This window comes from Aethalodelphis obliquidens, unplaced genomic scaffold, assembly GCF_003676395.1.
Source record: "Aethalodelphis obliquidens isolate GAN/ISIS:26980383/991018 unplaced genomic scaffold, ASM367639v1 scaffold11, whole genome shotgun sequence".
Lineage (NCBI taxonomy): Eukaryota > Metazoa > Chordata > Mammalia > Artiodactyla > Delphinidae > Aethalodelphis > Aethalodelphis obliquidens.
In genome coordinates this window covers 22182567-22208505 of record NW_020837955.1, presented here as the reverse complement: position 1 = coordinate 22208505, position 25939 = coordinate 22182567, and the positions used below count along the sequence as shown (strand labels likewise).

General features: G+C 43.1%; 1 protein-coding gene across 1 annotated transcript in view; it reads right to left on the bottom strand.

The window, feature by feature from the left end:
• SORCS3 (sortilin related VPS10 domain containing receptor 3) overlaps positions 1–25939 on the bottom strand; it is a 583600-nt gene that overhangs the window by 22157 nt on the left and 535504 nt on the right. Inside the window, exons 16-20 of the mRNA XM_027112540.1 lie at positions 24990–25123; positions 14171–14284; positions 10781–10952; positions 8253–8439; positions 2923–3056 (exon numbers count right to left, since the gene is read on the bottom strand). Coding sequence (XP_026968341.1) covers positions 2923–3056; positions 8253–8439; positions 10781–10952; positions 14171–14284; positions 24990–25123 — 741 coding nt within the window. The remainder of the gene's footprint in view (positions 1–2922; positions 3057–8252; positions 8440–10780; positions 10953–14170; positions 14285–24989; positions 25124–25939) is intronic.

The window sequence follows — 25939 nt, the reverse complement described above, 5'->3', positions numbered from 1 at the left end:
TATTAGCTCCTTTTACAGATCGGTTTGTTCATCACAGGTAACCACATAGCTCGACACTCAGAGCACTCACCAAGACACCCAAAGACACTCATTCATTTGCCAGGAAAATACAATGCTCACTACATCAATTTCCGGGCACTGTGGCCACACTGATGTGTTTCTGTCATGGTGCTTGCAAAAGCACTGAAGATGTAACTCTTTTAAGTGGATGGAATAACAATGCTTGAAGGTGGGAGAGAAATCTCTAGAACCATGTCAGATTTGCCACTGAGATGTAGATGCCATTGATGCAAAGGATGAGCACAACAGTGACTGGATGTGTTCTAAGCACTTAAATGTCATTCTTTACTTAATCCTCTGAGCAATATTAGAGTGTAGTAGCTACCAGTCTTATCCTGACATCACAATGAACAAAACTAAGGCACAGAGAAATTACCTGATTTGACACAAGGCATGCAGCAAAGAGAATCTGAGTCTGGACCCCAACCCAGGTTTGTCTCATTTCAAAACCACTCTGTTCCAATGCCTCTAATGTACTATCGTTGTCTTGGCGTTTTGGGAAGCAAAAACCAACTAGTAAGACCTTTGAGATCTTGGGTATTTGTACAGCACTTTATGCTCAAGGTTATAGATGGAAATTCCTAACCTAAGAAGTACTTCAGGTCATCCTTAATTAAAAAAATAAAACCATAATGCCATTCTGCAATTTTAAAATTTCCCTCTCATAATATAGATTAGATAGAGAGATGATAGAAAGATATTTCAAATAATAACTCAATGATGATCATGGATTAGATATTAGTATCCTAGATTTAGAGAAAACAACACTGAGCTTCAGATCCGGGGATTCGTTCAGACTAACAGATAATTGTTAGAGAAATAGAAACTAGGCTCTCCAATCACTTTGTCCACTTCTCTGTTGATCAAATATTTATTAGACACTGTCTGGTATTTCAGGCCTTAGAATAAACACCCAAAGAAAAAAATGGTGCTATAGAGAAACACTATCTTTGGTTCCTTGTGGTCCGTTGAGTTCATTGGGTTCATGATGGCCAAGAACTGCCCTCCCTACACACACTTGTCTCCCAGTAAAGATCAACAGGTGAACAAACACTAACAGAAAAGAACTCCCTGGCTGGACAGCCCAAACCTCACATCCTCAGAGGTGAAATGAACTTAAAATCCTCTGATGTTCTCCTCCTAGAAGATTTTCTCTTTTTCCTTCACCATGTATGTCTGCTGGTGTTTAAAGCAGAATTTTAGGGTCTGTGATCTCCAAACAGGGTGATGCAGAGAAAGAAAGCATCCTGGGGCTGGGGGGTACATGGTAGATGGGAATTAGGAGACCTGGGTTTAGGTCTGGCTCGACAGCTAAACAGCTGTTTGACCTTAGGATGCTCATCTCACACAGGGAGCTTCACTTCTCTAATATACTAAATGGGGAATCTCATTAACTAACCTCCTGCCTATTGTCTTGGTGAATAATAACACCAGAAATGCAAAAGCATCATAGTCTATACTAAGAACTTGAAAGTATACAGCACAAATGATGCAAACAGGAAATTGTCCCTTGGGTCCATAAATCTAATTCAGTCTTTTATCAAACCATCCTAACAGTCAGTTTTTACACCAAAATAGAAAGCATCCATTTAGTGAGTAAACTAGTCTGTGCCAGGGAGATACACAGTATCTTACTTAGTTTTCACAAAAATCGAGATGATGCAGGCATTATTCTCTCCAGTTTGCTGTTGAGTGAATTAAATTTTAGGTCAGATCACTTGATGAAGCTCACATAATAAACATGTAGCAGTGCTAGAAACCTAACCCTTGTCTCCCTGACCCCAAGGTCCGTATTCTCTCAACCACATCACGCTACCACCCTGGAAAAGAGCAGGATTTACAACATTGTAAATCAACTATACTTCAATAAAATGTTTTTTTTAATTTAAAATAAGAGCAGGGATGAATCATCTCCCACTCTCACCATGCAAAAGCTGAAGTTCTCTTCGCTCATCTCATAACAAACAAACAAAACTGGCACTGTTCCATTCCTTTTTAAAAGGAATTACTACACCAGCAACTGAATATTTATTTCCCCTTTCTTTAGATATCCAGCATTTCTGAGTCTGATATATCTTTCATAAATTTTTTTTTTTAAAGTAAAGGTCTAAGATGAGCAGTACCAATCACATCAAGAATGACTAAAGAAAATGCAAAGACAAAAACAGGAAGAGCGAAAACCATGAAGCCCTTAAGCTGAGGAACCCTCAGCCACACTGCTCTCAGCTTCTGTCGTACAGGTGTGGTTATCCTTGAAAAAGCTTCGTCATCACCAGTTGCCAGGAGTAGGGAGTATCTGCAAAGTCCAGAGTTTGGCCCCGAAGTCCCTTTCTTTGAGACTTGGCAACATCAGTACCATGCCTAAGAGGAAGAACGTCAGTACCTGGCCCTAACAGAACACCTTGCAGGTCTTGCTAAAGATGCTTTACGTGCATTATTATTCCATTTGACTTTCGCTGCCCAGCATCTAGATATCTAATTCGTGTTTCACAGATGGTGTCACTTAATTTCAGAGATGCTAAATGACTTTCTTGATATTATGCAGCAGGTGAGTAGAAAGGCCGGGATTAGAACAAAATGGAAAAACATCAATATGAGAAATATTGGTTAGAGGGGCAAGAACAACCAGATTCTCCAAGTACCCTTTCTTCCTTAGGATTATTTGAACTTTCCCTATTATAACAACGAACTTGCTGTAGGAGGGTATGTCATATTCAATTACGTGGATTCATAGCTTCATTTAAGTACCCCCTACTGCCCACATCCCCCCTCTGCACCCCCCCACCCAACATCAACACAGAAGTTAGAACACGGGAACATTCAGTATAGACCTAAGCACACACCAGTCAGAAAGGGCCAAACCTTTGTACTATTGCCGAACCACCAGAAATAGGTCAGGGTCCCCAGCTGGCTGGGCCACACAACGGCACTGATGTTGACCTCCTTGTTTCTTATGGCAACAAATGGAACTCGGAGATGAACATGCTCCACGGGACCTAAGGGAACAAGGAGAACAATGTCAGTGTTTCTATTCCTGGAATAAACAATCACACTCCCAGATTCTTAATCTTAACCTCTGTTACCATCACCTATAATAAAACAAGGATTGCAAACTCACAGATGTTGAGAAGTGTGTGTGTGTGTGTGTGTGTGTGTGTGTGTGTGTGTGTGTGTACTTGAAATGAAGTACCACGTATAATAGGGAACTCAAATCGGGCTTCAGATTTTTTTCAGTGCCATCTGAATTTAATTTCCATCCGATAAGCCCAACCTCGAATGCTTGTGAACCTCCAGCCCAAGGACAAAGCTAGTTTACTGGACACTTAGTCAATAAATAGGAAGATAAAGCGTGGTCTCCTGCGTTTCTGCCGAGTAGCCTGTATTGTGATTGGCGGTCAGCGCATTGTAGGGAGGGCTCTGCCATTATCCTCAATTGTTAATTGGCCCCATCTTGTTCAACAATCGGCCATTGTGCCTGTCATCTGCAACACTCAGTGGGTATCATTCAGAGGCTCGCAAGGCTGTTTTATAGAAAGGAGAGAGCCCATCTCCCTAAATTGAAGGAGAAATAAGTGTCAGGTTCCCAAATAATAATTTAAAAAGCTGCTTGCCTAAAGGCGACCAAGCTTGTATTTTTTTTCTTCCTCAGAAAACTGATGTAAGCAGTCTCAGGTTCTAAACTAGCAAGTAACAGAATAGATTGGAACCCACCCTATGCATACTAAGTGAGGATTTTAATTTAATTCATTTCCAAAATAACGTGAGAAGAGGAAAACGCTGTTGGAAAACGTTAGTGTATCAGCATTGCCTTTGTGGGTTAGATCGGTTATTTTTTAACTCTGTGGGATTTTCTCCCCCACCCTTACCCCTTTCTTTTTCCTTTTTGTTTTCTTTTTTTCCTACATACTTCCTTTCCTCCCTTTCTTCCCTTCCTTATATCCTTCCTACTTAGCCAAATCCAATGAAAATCTTCTAATTATCTGTCCACACTAAGTCAGAGCACATTTCCCTGGTTTCCACCATGATGGTGTTGACGAGCTAAAGTGACTAAAGGTCACAGCTGTAGCATGGCCAGCTCTTTAGCGTGGGGGCCTTGAGTTCTTCTCATGGGTGGGACATTTTCCAGGCCACCCAGCCTTCACTATGGATGTCTTGGGTTATTTTGGAGACAGCTCAGTTTAAAGGGAAGAAAACAGATGGATACTTTTCACTTCTGCTCCTGTTTAATTTTAGATGTATGACCTTTTCCTCTATCTTACAGAACCTTGAGTCTACACAGACTGTGATGCTGTGCCCTGCCTTCCTGACAGTAATAAGAACATATGAAAGTGACGTGTGGATGTTAAAGGTATCATATAATTCATTATGTGCTGACACTGTTTCCACCACCACCACTACCACTACCACCACATCATCACTGTTCCTGTGTATCGTTGTGTAGAAGTCCCTCTTGAGAGAGTGAGCGTTCTGAGTCTCACCGCGTACCTCCTATGTCGTAAGTAAATTTATATTGGGATAAAAGGTGTTTGGACAGGGACTGATGTTTGGGGGAGGAGATCAGCCAGACTGGCTTGCCACCTCCCAGATGATATTTTCCTGAACAATCAACAAGTGAATCTGTGTATCTACAGCGTGAAAATATTCCTTGCCTACTGCTCTCTCACCTGACCCCAGACATACGGTCCCTCAAGATTTCTTTCAACAAATAATTTCAAACCTGTCACTTCAGATACATATTTGGCTGAAGGTTTAATTATTTTCAATGAGTAAATCTGTTTAATTATTTTTGTATGGTTTGACTGTTGGTGAGAATAAACACACACACATACACACACACACGTGTGAGAAAATATCACCTACTTTTCATTGCTATATTTGCTCATTCTTAGGAGTTTTTCTGGTTTATCTCTCTTTGTTGTTTGTGTGTTACTGATCATTGTGGAAGAGAATGAGGTAATGGGAAGGGGACCCTGGCCCGGTCATCGTGCCCAGATTCACATCCCTCATTCTTCTCCTGCTGGGAAAAGGGCCCCTTTTATGCTCAAAGTCAATGCTTCTTTTTTTTTTAATTGAGGTATAGTTGATTTACAATATTGTGCTAGTTCCAGGTGTACAGCAAAGTGATTCGGTTATACACATATACATATATATAAATATTCTTGTTTTTTTTGTTGTTTTTTTTTGCGGTGCGCGGGCCTCTCACTGTTGTGGCCTCTCCCGCTGCGGAGCACAGGCTCCGGACGCACAGGCTCAGCGGCCATGGCTCAAGGGCCCAGCCGCTCCACGGCACGTGGGATCTTCCCGGACCGGGGCACGAACCCATGTCCCCTGTATCGGCAGGCGGACTCTCAACCACTGCGCCACCAGGGAAGCCCTATAAATATTCTTTTCTTCAAATCTTTTCTATTATAGGTTATTACAAGATATTGAATATAGTTCCCTGTGCTACACAATAAATCCCTGCTGCTTATTTGTTTTACATTCAGCAGTGTGTATCTGTTAATCCCACGCTCCTAATTTATCCCTCACCCTCTTCCCCTTCGGTAACCGTAAGTCTATTTTCTATGTCTGTGAGTCTGTTTCTGTTCTGTAAATAAGCTCATTTGTACTATTTTTTAGATAACGCTGCTGTCTTATCTCTCTCCCTCAAAACGCATGGAGCCCATTCCCCTGGCCAGCTCATGGGAACCCTGGGCTTTTCCACAGTTCAGTGATGTCGCTATGACTCATGGCCCTAGACAGGCTTCTCAGCTTTCGGTCACTCAGAGGCTTCAGCTCAACCAGGGCTTACATTGTTGGGTACTTTGATACCCCAAAATATAAAATGAGACCTCCTTCTCCCTAAACTCATGCCAAACACAAAAGGGTGGGGCTTCCACGAATTAGAACACCATCAAGCGTGGCCACATGTATGCCAGCTTCAGGACAAGTACATTCAGGTAAATATAATCTCAAGCAACAACATCAAACAGCTTTTCAGGGCAAAGAACCTGAGCCGGAAGCTCCAGACTTCTATCTACAGCTAAACCGTGGATCGGGGAGAAGAGAGCTGAGGGATTCAGGAGGGAACACAGCAAACTCCTAAAACCCGCACCGTCAAAGAGAGCTCTTTCTGATAAAAATCTAATAATCTGTGCGAGATTGGTTATTATGGGCGGCTAACAACTACCTTTGTTAGCTCATGGCCCAGGATGAGGCCAAGAGCAGTTTCCACTACAATAACTGTCTGGTAGATGCAGCCATGATTGATTTGGAGGAAATTATGAGCACGAAAAAAGTTTCAAGGGACGTTTCCTTCTTCACGCACGTAACCCACAGTATAAACCTGTTCCCTGCTCTTGTGTTTTTTTTTGCCACTGAAATACATTGGTCACTGTGTCTGGCAGGCAAGGCCCACTCTTGGCAGAATTAGGAACATGGGTGGGGCAGGTCGTTGGAATAGAGGAAAGAAAATGTTTTTTCTTTGTCTTCATTTTTAAAGGCGGCAGAAGTGTCAGGTAGAAAGTGAATGGGAAGTACTTAGTAGTTACTAGGGCAGGTAACACTCAGCATGTGCCAGGCTGGGTGCTAAGTGGCATTTTGCACACTGTGCAGAAGAACAACACTGATGTTGACCTGAGATCATCATCTTTAGAAAGACCTGTGGGCGAGACTGGCCCTTTGCTGGCATCTGGGAACTTGGCTCTGGGAGTGTTTCCAGTCAACAGTGAGCTGATAAGATTGGTTCACTCTATTTTTTTTTTTTTTTTTTTTTTAACCAATGATAGGGTTTATTTTGAAAAAATGCTTTCCTCGGGGAGTCTGGAATTTTGGTATACCCTAGGCAGAGGATGGCTACTTGGCCAGTCCCCAGTAAAAGCCACAGGCACTGAGTCCCCAATGAACTTCTCTGGTAAATAGCCCTTCATATGTGTTGCTACAACTCATTGCTGGAGGAATTATGCATGTTTTATGTGACTCCATGGGGAGAAGACTCTTGGAAGTTTGCACCTAGTTTCCTCCAGACTCTGTCCCCCTGGCCTTTTCCCTCTGCTGATCTCGACGTGTCTCCTTTCAGTGTAATAAATTATAGTCTGAAGTATGACTATATGCTGAATCTTATGAGTCCTTCCAGCAAATAACTAAACCTGGGAGGGGATGTCTTGGGGACCCCTGACACACACACATAATCCAATTTGATTCTCATGGCCTTGCTATAATCTAAGTATTAAAGGTGAGGAAACAGGGGTCTGTAAAGACTAAGAAAGTTGACTGACAGTAGACATTTCACAAACGGATACGATCAGAATTCGAACACAGGCCTCCCTTGCTCTAAACTTGGCTCATAAACACCTTGCACACCCCCCACCTGGGTTTCTGACCTGTTGCTTCGGACACAGAATTATTATTGTCGGTGTGGTGTGGTTATCACCCCTGGGGCTATTGGTGGCCCGTTTCTCACAGTACCTTCCCACCCTCACCAGAATGTAAACTCTGCAAGGGCAGGGCCATCTCTGTATTGTTGCCTCCCAGTGCCTAGCAGAAGCCTTGCATATATTAAGAACTCAACAAATATTCATTGAATAAATTAGTAAATGATTGGGTGTGTTATTTGTGTTTCCTATTTATTGTTACAAGATCCCTGTGAAGCAAGGTGCCAGTTAGAATTAAGGCATTTTGAAACTGAAGTTCAGAAGACCCAGAGAAGAAATCATTTATCTCGCAGTCATGTAGTGTGGCGTCTCTAAGGATATAACATGTATAATCCAGGTCTTTCTCCATGCACTTCCCTCACCACTGCTGGTCCTTATGCTGCTATTGTGACCAGAATGCTAGGAGACCAGCTAGGTCACTGTTTGCCAGGGACCTTTTTTTTTTTGCGGTACGCGGGCCTCTCACTGTTGTGGCTTCTCCCCTTGCGGAGCACAGGCTCCGGACGTGCAGGCTCAGCGGCCATGGCTCACGGGCGCAGCCGCTCCACAGCATGTGGGATCTTCCCGGACCGGGGCACGAACCCGTGTCCCCTGCATCGGCAGGCGGACTCTCAACCACTGCGCCACCAGGGAAGCCCACATCTCAATCTTTTGATTGAGGTCATCATTAGGGGTAGTAGTCACACCAAATCTTGCTCAGCTTGGAATCCCGGGAAGTCTGAACAAAGGGAGTTGTCAACTGGGAAGAAAGTAAGAGAGGCGATGGCTCACGCTACTTACAAACCACGTGCAGGAAGAGGACAGCTGTGTCTGAGCCCAGGTTGTTCTCCGCGTGGGCCGTCACCTGGAAGATCCCCGCACTCTTGTACACGTGTTTGATGCCGTCCTCGATGGGACTGAAGTTAGCATAGGACACTGCAATCCCATCCCCAAAGTCAAGCTGGATGTTTGTCCTTTGGAGATCACCCTGCAAGGTGGAATAGCAGTTGGCCTGGCCCCATTCACATGGTCCAGCCTGATTCCTATTTGATGCTTGGTCCTGGGCCTTCAGCATCATCCTCTGAGGCCCTAATCTCTCCCAGAGGGCTGAAACACCCTCGACACAATCGTCAGACTCTCTCTACTGGGCACTATGGACAGGTACTATGGACCTGTTGCCCCTGTATGCCCAAGCTTGGGGCAGCCTGATTTGGTTGACACCGCCAATTATGGATAAGGTAGAGCCTCTGTGAAGCTATGAACTGGGGAAGCCAAGGGCTTCCCTGGCTCCCTCATACACATTGTTCAATAATTTCTCTCCTGTGTCATCATCATTATTGTCGTCCTCATCATCGTGGTAGTAGTAACAGCTAATACTGATAAAGTTTCTTTTCAGTTCTAAGCAATTGATCCCCTCACAACTCTATAATGCAGAGAGTATTACGGGGCCCGTTTCTAAAATGGGGACAAAAATAAATTAAGTAATTAGATCAAAGTCTTTGCAGCCACTACTGGAAGAGCCAAGTTTTGAACCCAGGCAGTCTGGTGTCAGTACTCTCAACCACCTCAATACTCTCAATGCTATAACTATAATTGTCCCATTTTTTAGAATTTATTATTAGGTTCCAAGCATTATGCTAATCACATATTATATAATACCATCTTTAAAGTAACTCTGTGAGATAGGATGATTATTTCCATTCTACAGATGAATACTGCATACCAGCTGAAACTAGACCTGTGCTCTGGTGACCTTGGGTCTCCCTAAACCTGCCTAAGCTCCCTCTTCCCTAAAGCCTTTTTTGACCATCTCAGCTCACAGATATTCCTGCCTCTTGAGACGCTAAGAGCCCCTGGGTGCTGCCTGTGGAGGTGATGTCAGTGGTTCAGTTGCGTGCATCTTACCATCCCAAGTTGATCCTTAGCTGATTAAGAGCTGATATTGAACCCCATCCTTTCTTGTCCTTCTCCCCCCTGTATTGGGCCAACACTCTGGATAAATTAAATTGAACCTGACCATAAGATAAGGATCCTGGATGAAAAAGAAGAGTTGGGTCTCTCTAGTTATTGACAAAGATGGTTGATGGAATAAAAAGAGAAATACATCATTTTAGAATTATCTGCCCAGTGAACGTGCATTCATCACATTCTGTGCATTCTGTCTCTTCCCCCGTGGCAACCCAGATGTGAGTTGGTTGGTATCAAAATATTAATAGGCGCTACCTTGCCCCTCACACGATGTCAACTACCCTTGAGTTTATGAATATAAATTAAAGGGAAATGAACTGAAGGCAATTCAAATGGATAAGATCATGGCTCTTCACATCTATTCAAGAGAAGTTTTTTATAGAGCTGGTCCTGGAAACTCCCTAGTGGGAGTGTGATAATGACCTCCTCTGAATATTAAATTTCTTTAATTAAAGCACCCAGTGTGGATGAAGCCTAAAGAATCTGTCAGCCCGGGATAAGGAACCCTCACCGTCCTGTCCAGTGTGGGCCAGACTTTAAAGGTCTCTAAAGTATTCAGAGTTAGGGGAAAAACTCCTGGCCTGCTTTGGTCTCCTTCCAAACTCTCAAGAGCACACAGTAATTTGCATTTAAATTTAGATGGCTTTGTAAATCAGGCAAGCTTTCTTGCCCCAGCACCTCAGAAAGGAGTGCCTGAAAAATTCCCTGGTTTGGAAACAGATGAAACAACTCATATAGGAAGCAAGAAGCATACAGCAGAGCTATTTCTACCCTGGAATGAACGAACGCAGTCTGATTTTACTGCCGAGATCGCAGAAGACCTAAAAGGTGAACTAATGGAGCAGGTAGCTGATGGAAAATCAACTCATATGACATTCTTTATAAAAATAAGTTTAAAGGGTTAGAATCACTTCCCCCCACCCTCACACTCATACTTTCAAGACCCTTTGAAAGCCTTGTGGGCTTTTCTAATCTGTGGGATTAAGGGTTTAAAAAAAAAAAAAAAGGAAAAAATGTGAATTTCCTTCTTCCGGCAAAGTTTACAGTATACAATCTAATGATAATAAACATTCCTCCAAAGATGCAGACCCTAAAGGGATACCTCAAAGAATATATTCAAATTTGCACCTGCCCAGAGACAAGGGGGCCCCACTTCTGTATTGTGGAATGAAGGGAACAGGGTCCCTAAATATTCCAAGACCTCTTTCACCCCTTCCATCTTCTCCCAGGAGTCTTCACTTCTCACCATTGACTTTGTTACAAGGACTGGTGGGAAAACGTGATCTTCTCTTCCCATCTGGAAGTGGGCAATGACCTACCTGTGAGTTCTGACCTCACAGACGCAAGAGGGTCTCCCCTACCTCCTCCATGAGGATGATGAAGGTCGCATTGTGCCCCTGCTCTGCCACCAGGCGCCCATCGGTCGTCACCACGTGGAGGCCGTGAGGGGCTTTTCCGGGGCATATCTGGGCCTTGGCGGTGTACTTCTCCCTCAGTCCGTCTGTGCAGTTGTTGGACACGATCCGCCGGTACCTGAGAGGTATTGACCATCGTCAGTGGTGGGGTTTGTGCCAGTGTGTGCACCCTCGCATGCGCACGTACGGCAGAGCGTGCAGGAGAACAAGAGCGAGACAGAGATTCCGCACAGCTGCATCTATAGGCTGAGTCCCAAAGACAACAGCCATTTAGGACGCTAAGCAAACGCTGAGAAACTGCTATCCCTCCATCTCAGAAAGAGCAGCTCCTTAAACATTATTATCGATCCTACCTGGTGAAACGCAGATCGCATCAGTGTCTAAACCAGGCAAGAAAAATCAATGTCTGACTCACACATGATACAGGAGGATACAGACCCACTGGACTAGGGAAGCAAGGAAAGCAGGTGCTTCTCTCTGTGATGGAGAGACTTGTGCCTACCTCCCTGAGGCCAGAAAGCAGCTAGAAGATCAGCCTTCTAACTATGACTACTCAGGAAGCCTCTTCTGGTCTTCCCTCTACCCCCAGGACATCATCCCATCCCCTAATACCTAACAGCCCTTACTGTGGAGCCACTGGGCTCTTTTACAGCACATTTTCTCTCCTTGTTAATATTCCATTTCTCACTCATCACCAATGCCAGACTAGAAGCACAAGTTTGAAACTCCTATTTGATCCCGCTGTGGTAAAACTGCCTCAAAGAAGAAGCTTGCATGGGAAAACCTCCCCGTAAACACTGTGACCTTCTAGGTTAAAGGCATCTTTGCGCACAGTGATGACATGACATCTCGCTTGACCACTGACCCCAGCACGTGAAACCGAGAGCTTGCCCACAGCCCTGACCTGCACGACAGACTTTATTTCCAGGCACATCACTGTCTGTAAGGCTGCATAAAATCAATACTCTGGTAAAACCACATAAAATAAATGCGCCACAGACACCGACACCACCACCACCATCATCGCCATCATCACATCACATCTTTCACCCTGTGTGTCAGGAGTAATCAACCGGTCCATCCATGTTGCCTTTTTCTGGTGGCCTTGAGAGCAGGTGAAAGCAAATTCCTGATAAGTGATACCAGTCTTGCACTATCCCTGATATTTCCTCTCCCCCTGCCCCTCACGTACTGCTGAATTACCAGCCCCACATCTCCATCCAGAGATCTCAGGAGGGTGTCAAGCAAATGTTATATGTAGTTATTGCCTCATAAGCAATTATAATATATCCTCTTATAGATATATCAATATATTATTTTTAATTGTCAACTGAATTCATAATGGTTCTAGAGCTCCTCTGTCCAATAAGCTAGCCACTTTCCACCTGTGGTTACTGAGAACTTGGTTAGTGGTGTGTGTTGAAATGATAATATTTTGGACATACTGAGCTAAATAAAATATATTACCAAAATTAATTTCACTTTTTTAAAAAAACGTTTTCAGCGTGGCTATTTTAGAATGTTAAATTACACGTGTGGCTCGTATTATAGTTCTTTTGGTTGGCACTGGTCTATATAATCAAACTTTTCTAACCTATACCTTCTTGCTGAGCTTTAGTCATTTAGAAGATACTGAGTTTTACCTATGATAGATATTTTGGTGGGTATCATGTCCTAATGCACACTTGATATCACCCAACTCTTCAGTCTCAACTGGCCAGCTGGTCGACAATTTGTACTAGAAGCCAACATTTAAGCAACCTGGAGATTCACTTGTTGTGAATCTTTTGAAAAAAATGAATAGTTTTTCCCTTTCATCTTCTTGATTTATTTGATGGCTACTTGGGGTTTTGGTGCACCTAACTTGCTTAAACTTGGGTCTACCTACACATGTCACAGGATCATATGAGAAGCCCTAATGCAATTATCTTCCAGCTTATGTCCAGGTATGTTCTGGCTGGGAATTTGGTGGCGTAGCTCATCTTCTGTGCCCATTGTATTCCTCTTCCTCAAACTTCGTAGCACTTTAGTCTCTGACACCACATGTCTTTAAGTTTCATGCTGCTGGATCTGTAGTTTGAGTGGCTTAAATCCCTAAGACCATTCACGTACAATAAGATGACATCAGCAGTGCTCAAACCTCAGCTCAGATCCCAGGAATAGCTCCCTAAGAACCAAATTTTTGGCTAAAAAATGTATGTTTCTCACAGTATCTCAGACCACTCAATATACCTCTTCCATCATGTTTTTTCTTCCTCTGTAGACATCAGTTGGGTAGATAGTACTCCTACCACCATTTTACAACCAAGTAAGGTAAAAGTACTGAGCTGGTGAGTAACTTGTGTGAGATGTTAGAAGATCCATTGGAAGAGCTGAGACTGAATTCCAGAACACTTTAGTCCCTTGCTACTCAAAGATTAATGCCCAGCAATGCTGACATCGCATGGGAGCTTGTCGAAATGAAGAATCTCAATGCCACTCTAGATCTCCTAAATCAGAAGCTATTATTTTAACAAGATCCCCAGGTGATTCACAGCACATTAAATTTTAAAAAGCACTGTCTCAGACCACCAATCCACTTTGCAAATCTGTTCTAGGTCATAGGAGTGGCAAAGGAAAGGGGAAGACAACAGATCTCCAAGGAAAATTTTTTCAAGCATCTGAGTGAGTAAGTAATAAGTGAACAAAGAGAGAAACATACATAACTTGACAAGTACAGAGAGTGTGCCTTGATCTTCTTAATCCAGGAGTTCCTAGGATGGGACTTTTGACTTTTCATTCTAAATTTTCATCATCGGTCTACGAGAGCTTCAGTTCATGTGTCACTAGAAAGCACTGTAGTATCTGCACACCACTAGTGTTCATTTATTTCCATTGGGGTCTGGAAAATAAGGTGGCATCGCCTTCCAAAAGAGAAGGTCTGATCAAATAATAGCTATGGTATTTCAGAGGCAAATAGCAAAAGGTACTGAAATCTGGGTAATCAGAAATCTCTCTTTTTTTTTTAACACCTTTATTGGAGTATAATTGCTTTACAATGGTGTGTTAGTTTCTGCTGTATAACAAAGTGAATCAGCTATATGTGTACATATATCCCCATACGTCCTCCCTCTTGCGTCTCCCTCCCACCCTCCCTATCCCACCCCTCTAGAAATCTCTTTTGATGCTCCAAAAAAGCTAGCTCCAGCTAAAGAACCCTTCAGCTTTCCTCAGAAGCCACCTGTTACAAACAAACTCTATCTACACTCCACCTTGCTTCAGTAGGAATCCTCCTTTGATCCCAACTTAGGGAAACAGGGAAACAGTGATTGGAGCTCCTTCAGGTATTTTACTTACCCAGTGCTGTTAAGGTAGCTTTGACCAAGGCTGCAGTCCTTTGACGGGGATGCTGGATTGTACCAGAAAGCTGGGACACACTGGCTTTCTCCATGTCTCTCATAGCCATAGTCACTGTCGAGAAAATAAATATTGCATACTGGTATAGATGCACAAATGTGAAAATACCCACAGGCACACACAAACACATCCCTTTAACCATCCCCAAAGCTGCAACACATTCTTTAAATATTCCCAGTCGGGACAAATATTCATACTTTGAAAATAGATTTTCAGATTTGGAAATAATCCCAAAGTCATTCGGAGTTCAGTGTATAGAAGACATAATAGATTGTCAGATGGAGGGTCCAGGCTTAAACAAGTACGGATGTACATGATGTGGCAGGTACACTGGCTTGGGGTGGGTGTGCGGGGTGCTGTAAGCCTGAAAGTATATTTTGGATCACAGTGGATTTACTGAAATAAGTAGATGACAACCAAGAAGATGACTTTAACGGTCAAGATTTATTTCTGTGTTCAGATTCCACATTTTATTCCAAAATGGAATTCATTGATCTTTTCATTTTTTCTGAAATTCTCTCTCAAACAAATATACACCTTTGCATTCACATATACACAGTCATTCAAACTTTTCCCAACTATTTATAACACAGGTCCCTTGTTTCCTTTAGGAAAAAACAACACACACACACACACACACACACACACACACACACACACAAAACCCCACAAAAACTATACTGTAGCTCTTCTCCATGTTTTTGTAAAAGCCTAGCCACAGTAAAATGAAGAAACAAAGTCTGGTATGATTTTCTGCTCCTTTCCTCCACATTCCAGAGTGAGGAAGTCATCGACCATTGTAGGAGAGGCGCTCTCCCATCTGAAATGTAAATGGTGTTGCCTTACTTCTTGGACTTTTATAAAGCTCCCAGAAGCATAAATTCCAGGGTAGAAAAAGAGCAACAAAGTAGGCATTTTGTAACTCTTGTAACCAACCCCAGGTCATTGAAGGTGGCTTAAATTTGGGGGAGGAGTCATGCCTCCAAGTCAAGCACCCAAAGATGTCCTGAAACCCACAGACAGGGCAGAACAATCTGGGCATTTGAATACTGATCCACTGAGTGTTAATAAAACATAAAACAACAGGAAAATCGCTCTCTCCAGACCCACCCCTCCTTTCGTTTTCTGCTCTCCTATTCTTTGAGCCAAGATTTAATTAAAGTCCAATGAAAATAGATGCAAATTGTCTATGTGGGTAACTAGGATAGCATGAAAGGGAGACAGAAAGAAAAGTTTAATTCCACATTTATTACTCAGTATGTGCCTTGTCCTGTGAAGGCCATAATCCTTATTCTCAAGGGGTTTTCAGTCTTTTGGAGAGAGGAAGACAACAGGCCTCAAATCCAACAAAAGAAAAGAGTAATAGAGTATCAAGCAGAACACAGTGTGATACAGGATGAAGCAGTACAGTTAAGAAGTACCAATTGACGGATGAGATTATATAAATTATCTTCTCGGTTTGACCCCACCCTACCTTGTCACCACCTTCCTCCAAACCAAACTCAGGCCAACATTCAACCCTCTTTGTCTTTGTCTGTGTGATGCCCGGGGCTTTTGTGTGTGTGTGTTTTTTTAAAGATAAATTTATTTATTTTGGCTGCGTTGGGTCTTCGTTGCTGTGTGTGGGCTTTCTCTAGTTGTGGCGAGCGGGGGCTACACCTCACTGCGGTGTGCAGGCTTCTCATTGCAGTGGCTTCTCTTGTTGTGGAGCACGGGCTTTAGGCACGCGGGCTTCAGTAGTTGTGGCACGCGGGCTCAGTAGTTGTGGCACACGGGCTCAGTAGTTGTGGCTCGCGGGCTCTAGAGCACAGGCTCAGTCGTTGTGGTGCACGGGCTCAGTTGTTCCACGGCATGTGGGATCTTCCCGGTCCAGGGCTCAAACCCGTGTCCCCTGCATTGGCAGGTGGATTCTTAACCACTGCACCACCAGGGAAGTCCTGCCCAGGGCTTTTGAAGCACTCTACCTTTTTCTGTTTCAGGTGGTTTCCTATGTATCCTTCTTCAATATCTAGGTCTGATGAAGCCATTCTTGCTTCCCTGGACCAAACCTTTGTGGTCCTAGCATTTTAGAAACATCAAGGCTACAAAAGAGCAAACCCTTCTGTTGGTTTTGTTCGGCAATATAAGAGTCTAGAATAGGACACTGAAGGTGCTGAATAGATATTTACTGGGTGAATGATACTCTAATTACATTTTTAAATGATTGCACAAATTATCCCATGGCATCTGGTCTATTTCTGCAGGGAGACTGTGAGCCCGTGGTTGACTTCCCAGTGTGGACCACAGAGAGAATCCCAGGTGCTCAACAGATGCCTGTGGAGTGAGTGTGAGCTTGAGTCATTGCAAATCGCTACACGGAAAGGTGAAGGTCAAGACCAGCTTTGATACGGCAAGTTTAAATGAAACTGGAAGAAAAGGAGAAAGGGACATGTCTGTCAAGGTAATCTTTTGCCATGCCTCCCCTGATCAATGATTGGAGATCTTCCAGCCTGAGAGTTCACATGGACTCAATGTTGTGCCAGCTGGTAACCGCCCATGAGAGCCAACTTAAAATTCCAGGAATTTTGCAAGTTAGTTAATGGTTGTTAAACACAACTATTATCGAAAATTAAGTTATACAAAATTTCAATTAAATAAATTATATTCAAAGGATAATAAATACCAAAAACACAGAAATTCCTCATTATTTTGCTGCATTATTATATGCAATAAATATTATATATAAAATGTCATTGTATATCATTTTATTATTTATGCTCTTGAAGTCATTTATGTCTATGTTTCTATACAGTAAATACATAGATACATGTTGTGCTTCCTAATTCTGCATTCAGTGATGCCATGTTGGTAACCTGAAATCAGATATGGTGGGAATATTTATAGCAATCAGCAAACACTACTAATCAGGGCTTATTTATTTGTTTCTTTGTTTCCAGAGAGCCGGTGGTTAAACATTTTCCAGTACAGCACTGAATATCTGATTTCTAAGCATTGTTTATCTGCAGAATATCTGATTTCTAAGCATTGTTTATCTGCAGAAAGTTTTGGGCTGTGGTGTGTCTGCACTACTTCTAGAAAATTCCCTGCTTCCTTTATGAGGTAAATCTACTGAATGTCCTGTGAATCCTAAGAAATATTAGTAATCTCTGAAGGAAGGGTGTTCTCCTAAGCAGCTCTGGGAAGGAGAGAAATGTCTTATTTCTCCTTGCTAAATGTAAACATCTTTAGCAGTTCTGTTCAACTCTGCTACCTGTTAGTGATGTAGTAATTTAAAAAGGTGCATCAGGGGCTTCCCTGGTGACGCAGTGGTTGAGAGTCCGCCTGCCGATGCAGGGGACACGGGTTCATGCCCCAGTCCGGGAAGATCCCACATGCCGCGGAGCGGCTGGGCCCGTGAGCCATGGCTGCTGAGCCTGCGTGTCCGGCGCCTGTGCTCCACAACGGGAGAGGCCACAATAGTGAGAGGCCCGCGCACCAAAAAAAAAAGGTGCATCAGCCATGCTGCTTTGCCCCAAAGAGAAAAAGCACCTCATTAATATTTAATATTTAATAACATTAATGACTGCCCCCAAGTTGTGAACTTCTTCATTAACTTCTCTAAATGTATATTAAAATCTCTCATCCTGCCCAAGCTCCCCCCCAGCTCTGGAGTTTTTACAATGTCAGCAAGTAAGCAGTCCCAGCTGTTGCTCCAGCTTCTTGAGGAAAGGTGGTTTTCTGTTGAATTGTGACATTTGGAGAGAATGTACCAGAAAGTTTGATTTGCCTCTGGGAAGTAAGCTACCACAGCTTCTGCAAACACACAGATAGTTTCCTTTAAGAAATAAGCCACCTCTGTGGTTTTCTTGACTATAAAAGGGTTTAGAACTTCTAAACGCTTATGGGAAAACTTATCCATTTAGGACACATAGGGACCTATGTGTCCTCCAAGTCCCATCCAGGGAGAAGCCTCAGACAATCCAAAGAAGGAATAGACAAGAAAAGGTTCAGAAATCAAAAAGCTTCTGCATGTCAGAATAGGAAGGGACACCTGTATTCCTTGGGTTCAATCCCCTCAGTTGACAGATTGGGAAGGAGAAGAAAAAGAGGAGAAAAGACTTGTTAAAGATTGTACACACCTGATGATGTTAACCAAAGGTGATAATTGAGACTCCTGATGGCTGGTTCAGCATTAGTACAAGCCCATGAAACACCCATTTAATCAGCAGGGAAGACCTAATGTCATTCTGAGCCTCTTGGAGTCATCCAAGAAGTCATGGTCTCTGCTGGCCCAGTGGTAGGGGGTATCCTACTCTCAGACTATGCACTACCCCATCATAGCCTCATTGACCCCCAGTTCCTCCATTTCCCCATTTGGGAGCTGAGGCTCTAGGATGAGTGTTCCACAGGTGTCTCTGTCTCATTTTAGGAGACAGTAGAGCACGCTGGGTTTAGGATCAGACAGAGGTTCTTGGCAGCCACAGCATGAACACTCAGAAAAGAGAAGCAACCACAACAAAAACCACAACAAAAACAATGGACTAATAATTAACGTCATCATCATTTGCTAAGGCACAGCCTAAATGGAGCTATAGAGATAGAAAGATAATTATATCCAAACCATTTCAGAAATTGTTTGAAAAATCAAACAATCATCACTCAAGTGTCTCTCCTAATCTAACCCCATGCTACCCATCTGGCCATACCCCTCTATTCATCAACAACCTTCACATATCTGCTTTCTTGGATGTGCTGCCCATTTTCCTCATACTTATTCAGCAGCACGTCTATACAGCCCCATCACCACTTCCTGCAGGAAGCCTTCCATCATTACTCCAGTCCTCAGTGATCTCTTTGCTCTGACCATTCCTAGCACTTGCAGGTAGGACGAGTGCTGTCCCACAGAACTTTCTGTGATAATGGAAATGTTTTACATCTCTGCTATCCAATATGGTAGCCACTTGCCACATGTGACTTTTGAGCACCCAAAACGTGGCTAGTGGAACTGAAGAAATGAATGTTTCATTGTATTTAATTTTTTTTAAATTTTTTAATTTAATTTAATTTCTTATACAGCAGGTCCTTATGAGTCATCCATTTTATACACATCAGTGTATACATGTCAATCCCAATCGCCCAATTCATCACCCCCCCACCGCTTTCCCCCCTTGGTGTCCGTACGTTTGTTCTCTACATCTGTGTCTCAATTTCTGCCCTGCAAACCGGTTCATCTGTACCATTTTTCTAGGTTCCACATATATACGCTAACATACGATATTTGTTTTTCTCTTTCTGACTTGCTTCACTCTGTATGACAGTCTCTAGCTGCATCCATGTCTCTACAAATGACCCAATTTCATTCCTTTTTATGGCTGAGGAATATTCCATTGTGTATATGTACCACAGCTTCTTTATCCATTCGTCTGTCGATGGGCTCATTGTATTTAACTTTAATGCAAATAACCACATGTGGCTTGTGGCTACTATACTGTACAGCATGGGTCTGGATATGAAATTCAGCACCCAATTATACTCTATTATTTCCTGTCATCCCTCCTTTGCATCCAATACCTCTGGCTAATACATCTTCGATTTTTCTACAATGCCTAGTCTATAGAAAAAATATGCTTGATTGAGCCCTATATGCAGAATACTAAAGGTTGACTAGATTTCAGACGTGCCTGAATTTATGTACTACGGCACCCCAAATCTCTTCCCCTCGTTGTTCTACACTGCCACTTGATAAACTCGCTCTGTGGGTCTGGAGCCATACTGGACATGGAAGGTAAACACTAAGACATACTGAGACTTTGGGAATTCCCTGGTGGTCCGGTAGTTAGGACTCCACGCTTTCACTGCCACGGGCCTGAGTTCAATCCCTGGTTGGGGAACTAAGATCCTACAAGCTGCGAGGTGTGGGCAAAAAAAAAAAAAAAAAAAAAAGACATACTGAGACTTGAGACTCTGCAGTAGCATATTATTATTTTGAATGAGCTACACTTAACCTCTCTTGTCTCAATTTCTTCATTTATAAAATGCCTATGATAACAGACTCTCCTTCCAAGAGCTGGTTGGGAAGATTAAGTTAATCCATCTAAAAAACTTGGCACCTAGTAGGTGCTCAGCAAAATTATTGCTGTGTGAGTGGTTGGATGAAGGAGTAGGAAAGAGAACAATTTGGCGTAATCTCTGGTCCAACTTGGTTTCTCACTGAACAAATGCATTTGGACCTCCCAGGGGGCAAGTACTTCCTAGGAGCCCTCATAGGACTTCAGAGCAGCTCCCTTTTCTGACTACTCAGTAGTTTCTGACAAACTTACTTCTCACGGAGGATTTGCTCCTAGCCCCTCACCAGTGCCATGATGGAGGTTGCTACAGAGAGGTTCTGTACAGTAAACATAAGGCTGGGGGATTTATGAGGCCGTTAAGTAGAAACACCAATATTTATGTAAAATTCATACTTGTTACTGACACCCGCTCTGGATGGAAGGGTGAAAGTTGCGAAATTCAATGGTGTTCTACAAGTAAAGGCATCTGAGAATCTATAAAGCCTTCCTTCTTAAGCAGAACGATACGGGCAGAAAATTCCTCTGTGAACCCAGGCCGCACTCCTTAACTTTTCCACCGGAATCAACGCATTTGATCCATCCTCCCCAGTCTCTACTCCCTGCTGTCTCTGAGACTTAAAAGTTGCCTGGACCAATCCAATGCACACGACCTGATTTGGCTTAGGGAAACAACTAGGTGGAATATGAATGGTTATCGCTTATACTAACCAAGCTGGGGTCTTCAGATTCCTTAGCTAACACTTCCTGGTAGGAAGGAACATCGAGAAGGAGACAGGGCTATGAAACTGTTGCCATACACGGATTTTTCAGCATGAGCATTAAAGACAAACAAACAGACAAACTATATTTGAGGGAAAAACTGTATTTTTAACTGATACCTATGCTTATTGAAGTTGACTTAAAAATAAAACAAAGAAAAAAATTTTAAACACTCAGTCCCATTGTCCATGAAAACCACCATAACAACAAAAAAAAATCTCAGGAATTTCAGAATCAAACTCTCTCTGCCATACTCAGAAGTAGTGCAAAAATACTTTTAGGTCACACGATTTTTTTGCTTTTGTTCTCAGATTATGACTACTAACCCAGCTTCAAGTCCTGTGTGTTTGTTAGTCCTAACTCAGACACAAGTGGTTCTATCTTCTTTTTAATATGAGGTATGATTGGCTATATTGTCTTATATATCTCCCCTCAAAATTCTATAAAGTCCTCTTGTACACCATACACCTATGACATTCCTAGTACCAATGGCCAAAACTACTTTATTTGGCATTGGTTTAGAGTTAATGGAACATTCTATATTAAACCTCATCACCAGCAGTTAACTTAGATCATTTGAGGATGAGATCATTTTAGAATAAGCAAACTTGGGGACCCTATTTCTTCTGAAAAATAAAGTGTATCTAAAATAACAAAGATTTGTTTGATTTCTTGAGAAATGGCATGATATAGAGAAGAGAATGTGGAATTTAGCTAGACTTACATTTCATCCTCACCTCTTCCTCTCACTGCTAATGTGATTTCGGTCAAGTAACTTACATTCCAGATGCTAATTTTCTTCTCACTAAAATGTCATAGTAATGATACTGACATTACAGGGTGTTGGGTCCAGGTGGCACCTCTACCAATGCAAGTGTGAGAACCATAGAATACTTTGCAAGGGCTTCTCCCTCCACTTCTTTACTTATAGATGCATTCTGACAGCAGTTTTCCAAAGAGGTTCAGAAATAGTTTAAGCAAAGCCATCGCCATTGAAATAAATGGATAATACCCAAAGGTTCAACTTTGAAGACAGTGCTTATCTGGATGTATAAGCTCTGATTTACTTGCTAACAATACCATGGGGACCACTTAACCCTGGGGCTCAAGATTAACAACAACCGCAGCATCAAAAGCCGTGTATACCATTAGGATAAATTCCTTATTCACATTAACGATGTATGTGAATTCATTTATTCCTCCCTAGGACCCAATGAGATACATGTTATATATTTGTATTTAATAGCCTAGGAGGTGAAGTCATAGAGATTAAGTAAATTTCCCAAGGTCAAAAACTGAATATCAGAGCTGGGTTTTTTTTCCCAGACTAGTAAATGTTAATGTAACTGCTGAATAAAAAAATATTTACATTATGATTCCTACTCTTTCTCAATTGTAAGGCTTCCCAACAATGGGTGAGGGTCTAGTACAGTTCAGAGAGACACAGGAGAAAATGTAGCACGACATATGCAAAGACGATGCACCTCTATGGAGTCAGTCTGCAGAAGGACACAAGGAAGCCTGATATTCAGATTCTGCACATTCGGGTTGACATCAATATGTCATGTACCATAATTCTGAGTGGCCTACTGTATCACTGCTATGACTATTTTTCTGGATTGTGGTTAATAATTAAAAATTATTCTTCCCAATTGTGAAAATATCCTTTGTTTCCAAAGGGTCAAACATGCTACAGATACGACCCTGTCATTTAAATTCAATTCCATTTAGCACATCCCATTTGGACGATTCTTGCTGAAGTCCAGCTTTTCAAGGCATGAGTTCAGGGATGAAGAGCAGGCAAGGGGCAGTCATGGTAAACAAGCGGGCTTGCTGTTACCAGTTACAGTCCTAGTAGGAAGTGGGAAATGGAAGATGGCTAACAGGACAAATCAAGAAACAGGCTGGATGAAATGAGGACGGAGGGGCTGAGGCTTCTGGGCAGGCAGCTGTTCTGTACCCATTTGGACTTATTCTGTTATTAGACACCAGATAAGCCCTAATGCAGCTCTGTCATTGTCCTGCCCCTTCCATTGTCTATAGGCTGACACCTGAGCCCTTAGCTTTGTCTTTTAACCTGGAATGGGTGATGAAAATATCTCAAATGAACTTCAGTTTTTGACTGTGACACAGAGGAAGAATTCATCCAACTGGAATCAGCCTGGGATGACTCTGCGATCACCGATGGGATCACCCATTCCCAGGTTTGGGAAGGTTTTTGACTCTCCTAAAACAAACAACATTCAGGGCTTCCCTGGTGGCGCAGTGGTTGAGAGTCTGCCTGCTGATGCAGGGGACACGGGTTTGTGCCCCGGTCCGGGAAGATCCCACATGCCACGGAGTGGCTAGGCCTGTGAGCCATGGCCACTGAGCCTGCGCGTCCAGAGCCTGTGCTCCGCAACGGGAGAGACCACAGCAGTGAGAGGCCCGCGTACCGCAAAAAAAAAAAAAAAAAAAAAAAAAAGAAACAACGTTCAGAAACATCGTATGACAGTTTAATGCTTACTTTGGGCTAGGCATGGAGGATGCAACAATAAGGAATGTCTAAAATTCCTGCACTCACACACTTCCATTCTACTGGGGAAAGATGGGCAATAATAAAGAAATCGAAAAACACAATCTCTCTATTTGTGATTAATACTAAGATGACAATTAAACAGGCTGATGTGCCAGAGAGTGCCAGGGTGTAGGTGAGATTAGATGGTCTCAGAAGGCATTTCTGAGGAGCTGCTACTTTTGCTGAGGCGTGAGTGATGCAAAGTTGCCAGCCATGCTGAGATGTGGAAGAAATCCTTGCACCTGCTGTTTCCTTTGCTAGGAATGAGTCTGGGTTAATCAACGTGTAGGAGATAGTAGTGTGGCTGCAAAATGGTGAATGAGGGGAGAACAGTAAGAAGTTAAGGAACAATGGCAATGGGTCAGTCATCTACAGTGGAGCAAAGAAAGAAGATTAGATTGTATTTTAAGGAAGAGGGGAAGCCATTGGAGTGCTTCAAGTATAGGAGTGATAAGATCTGACTTGGGTTTTTAAAATATAATTTGGGATAGATTTCAGGGTGACCAGAGTGGACGCAGAGAGTGAGTTAGTAAACTGTTGGAGTGACCCAGATTGCAGTGGTCATGGGTAGAGGTGCTTTGAGTTAGAATGTGTTTTGGAAATAGGGACTTTCGAGGACTTGTGGATGGCCTGGACCTGAGGGTAAAGGGAAAAATCAAGCTCTCCTGGGATTTTGACTTAAGCAACTGAGTGGGTATCAGTGTGTTTTATTGAATTTGGAAAAACTGGTCCAGGATGGGGGGTGGTGGCTTAAGAAGAGTTGAAAACCTGCTTCCACTAGTGGGTGTTCAGGAAGAATTCTGCTTGGCCACACCAAGTTTGAAATCCCTATTAGCAATTCAAGGGAAGATGGATGCTGAGTAAATAGATGGACACAAATGTCCCCATCCAAGAGGAGAGACAGGCCAGACATGGAGGTAAATATTTGGAAATTTGTGAGTCATTAGCTAATAGGTGAGAGTCAAAGTCATTCTTTGTGGTTGTCATTAGAGGGAGAAAAAAAGAAATGATGATAAGAGAGCTCATTTGGAAGAGTACAATTCTAGCTAACGTTTCTGGAGGTAACTGCCCAAGGTGGCAGCTCTCTGAGCTCTCTGTGCCCAGCCCCACCTCTGTGGGACTTTCCAGGACAGATGCTAACTGAAGATGGGAAGAAGTCCCCTTGGACATGCTTCTCTGATAGAACAGTGATCTTCCCTGTGAAATCGCCTCCTCCTGTCCTCCTTCCAGGGATGCAGACATCCCATCTGGCCAGGAACTGGGGCAGCCAGGCCCATAGGCCAGCAGACACACCTATCTCTTAGGCATGCCTTCCTCCCCAGCTTCATCTTCACCCTCATCCCCCCAACCAGTAAATGTCTAGCTGGAATTGGCAATGAGATGCCCAGGGACTCACCATTCAAAGTCCCAGTCGGCACAGACACAGGGTTCTGAGACCACCGTCCCTGAGGAGTCTTGGCCCAGGGCACACTGAGCTCCTGGCTTGCGTTTCTGGAATATTTTCCTTTCTCCCATGATGCAAGGCTCCCCCTTAGGAAGGAAGTCCATAGTGAGAGAGGCAGAAAAACACAGAGATGGTGAAATAAACCAGCGTTAGCCTCTTCATTCTCTTTTCGTCACTCTATGCAGAAATCTCCCTCCCAGGAACCATTCAGGAGTTTCCAAGATTAAAAGGCTGGTCTTTTTCTACCCCGCAAGAGGAACACTATGGGAGGCTGGCCTATCACTGTCCCTCCACCCAACCTAGCCAGTGATGGCTACTTCGTCTTGTTTCTTCTCCACCTCCACAGAGAATGCAAACACTCCAGGTCATCCTCACAGACCACCCGGCAATTGCCCGAATGGCGTCAGCAGAAATTCCAGCGGAAAAGAACCCACTTCTGGCATATTTTTCACATCATCTTCAGAGTAAAATTGAAGTGGACCCAATAAGTTCCCTCTCTATGATAAACCACTGTGTCCAAGTCCTTATTCCTAGTCAAGGGCACAAACAGAAGGATAATAATTTGTTGGTACAAATTATAAGGACCCAATAGTTCTGAAGAAAAAAGAAGTCTGCCTATGTTGCATAGCGCTAAATATCTGCCTTGCTAGAGCCCCTCACCTCCACCTCTCACCCCTTCTGTGTGGTCCTGTCCACAACGCTCCTGGGTACTGACTTCAGGCTGGTCTGAGAAATGCTCTCATGCTTCCCAGTAAAAGGTGAGATGATCACATCTTTGGTGGGGTCTCCTAGTTTTCTGGGCTTACTTCCGCATGGGCAGCACTAAAATCCCAGGTTACCATTATCACCACTTCCCCAGGCTGCTCGGTGATTTCAACGAGTAGATCAGGATTCCAGGGTGC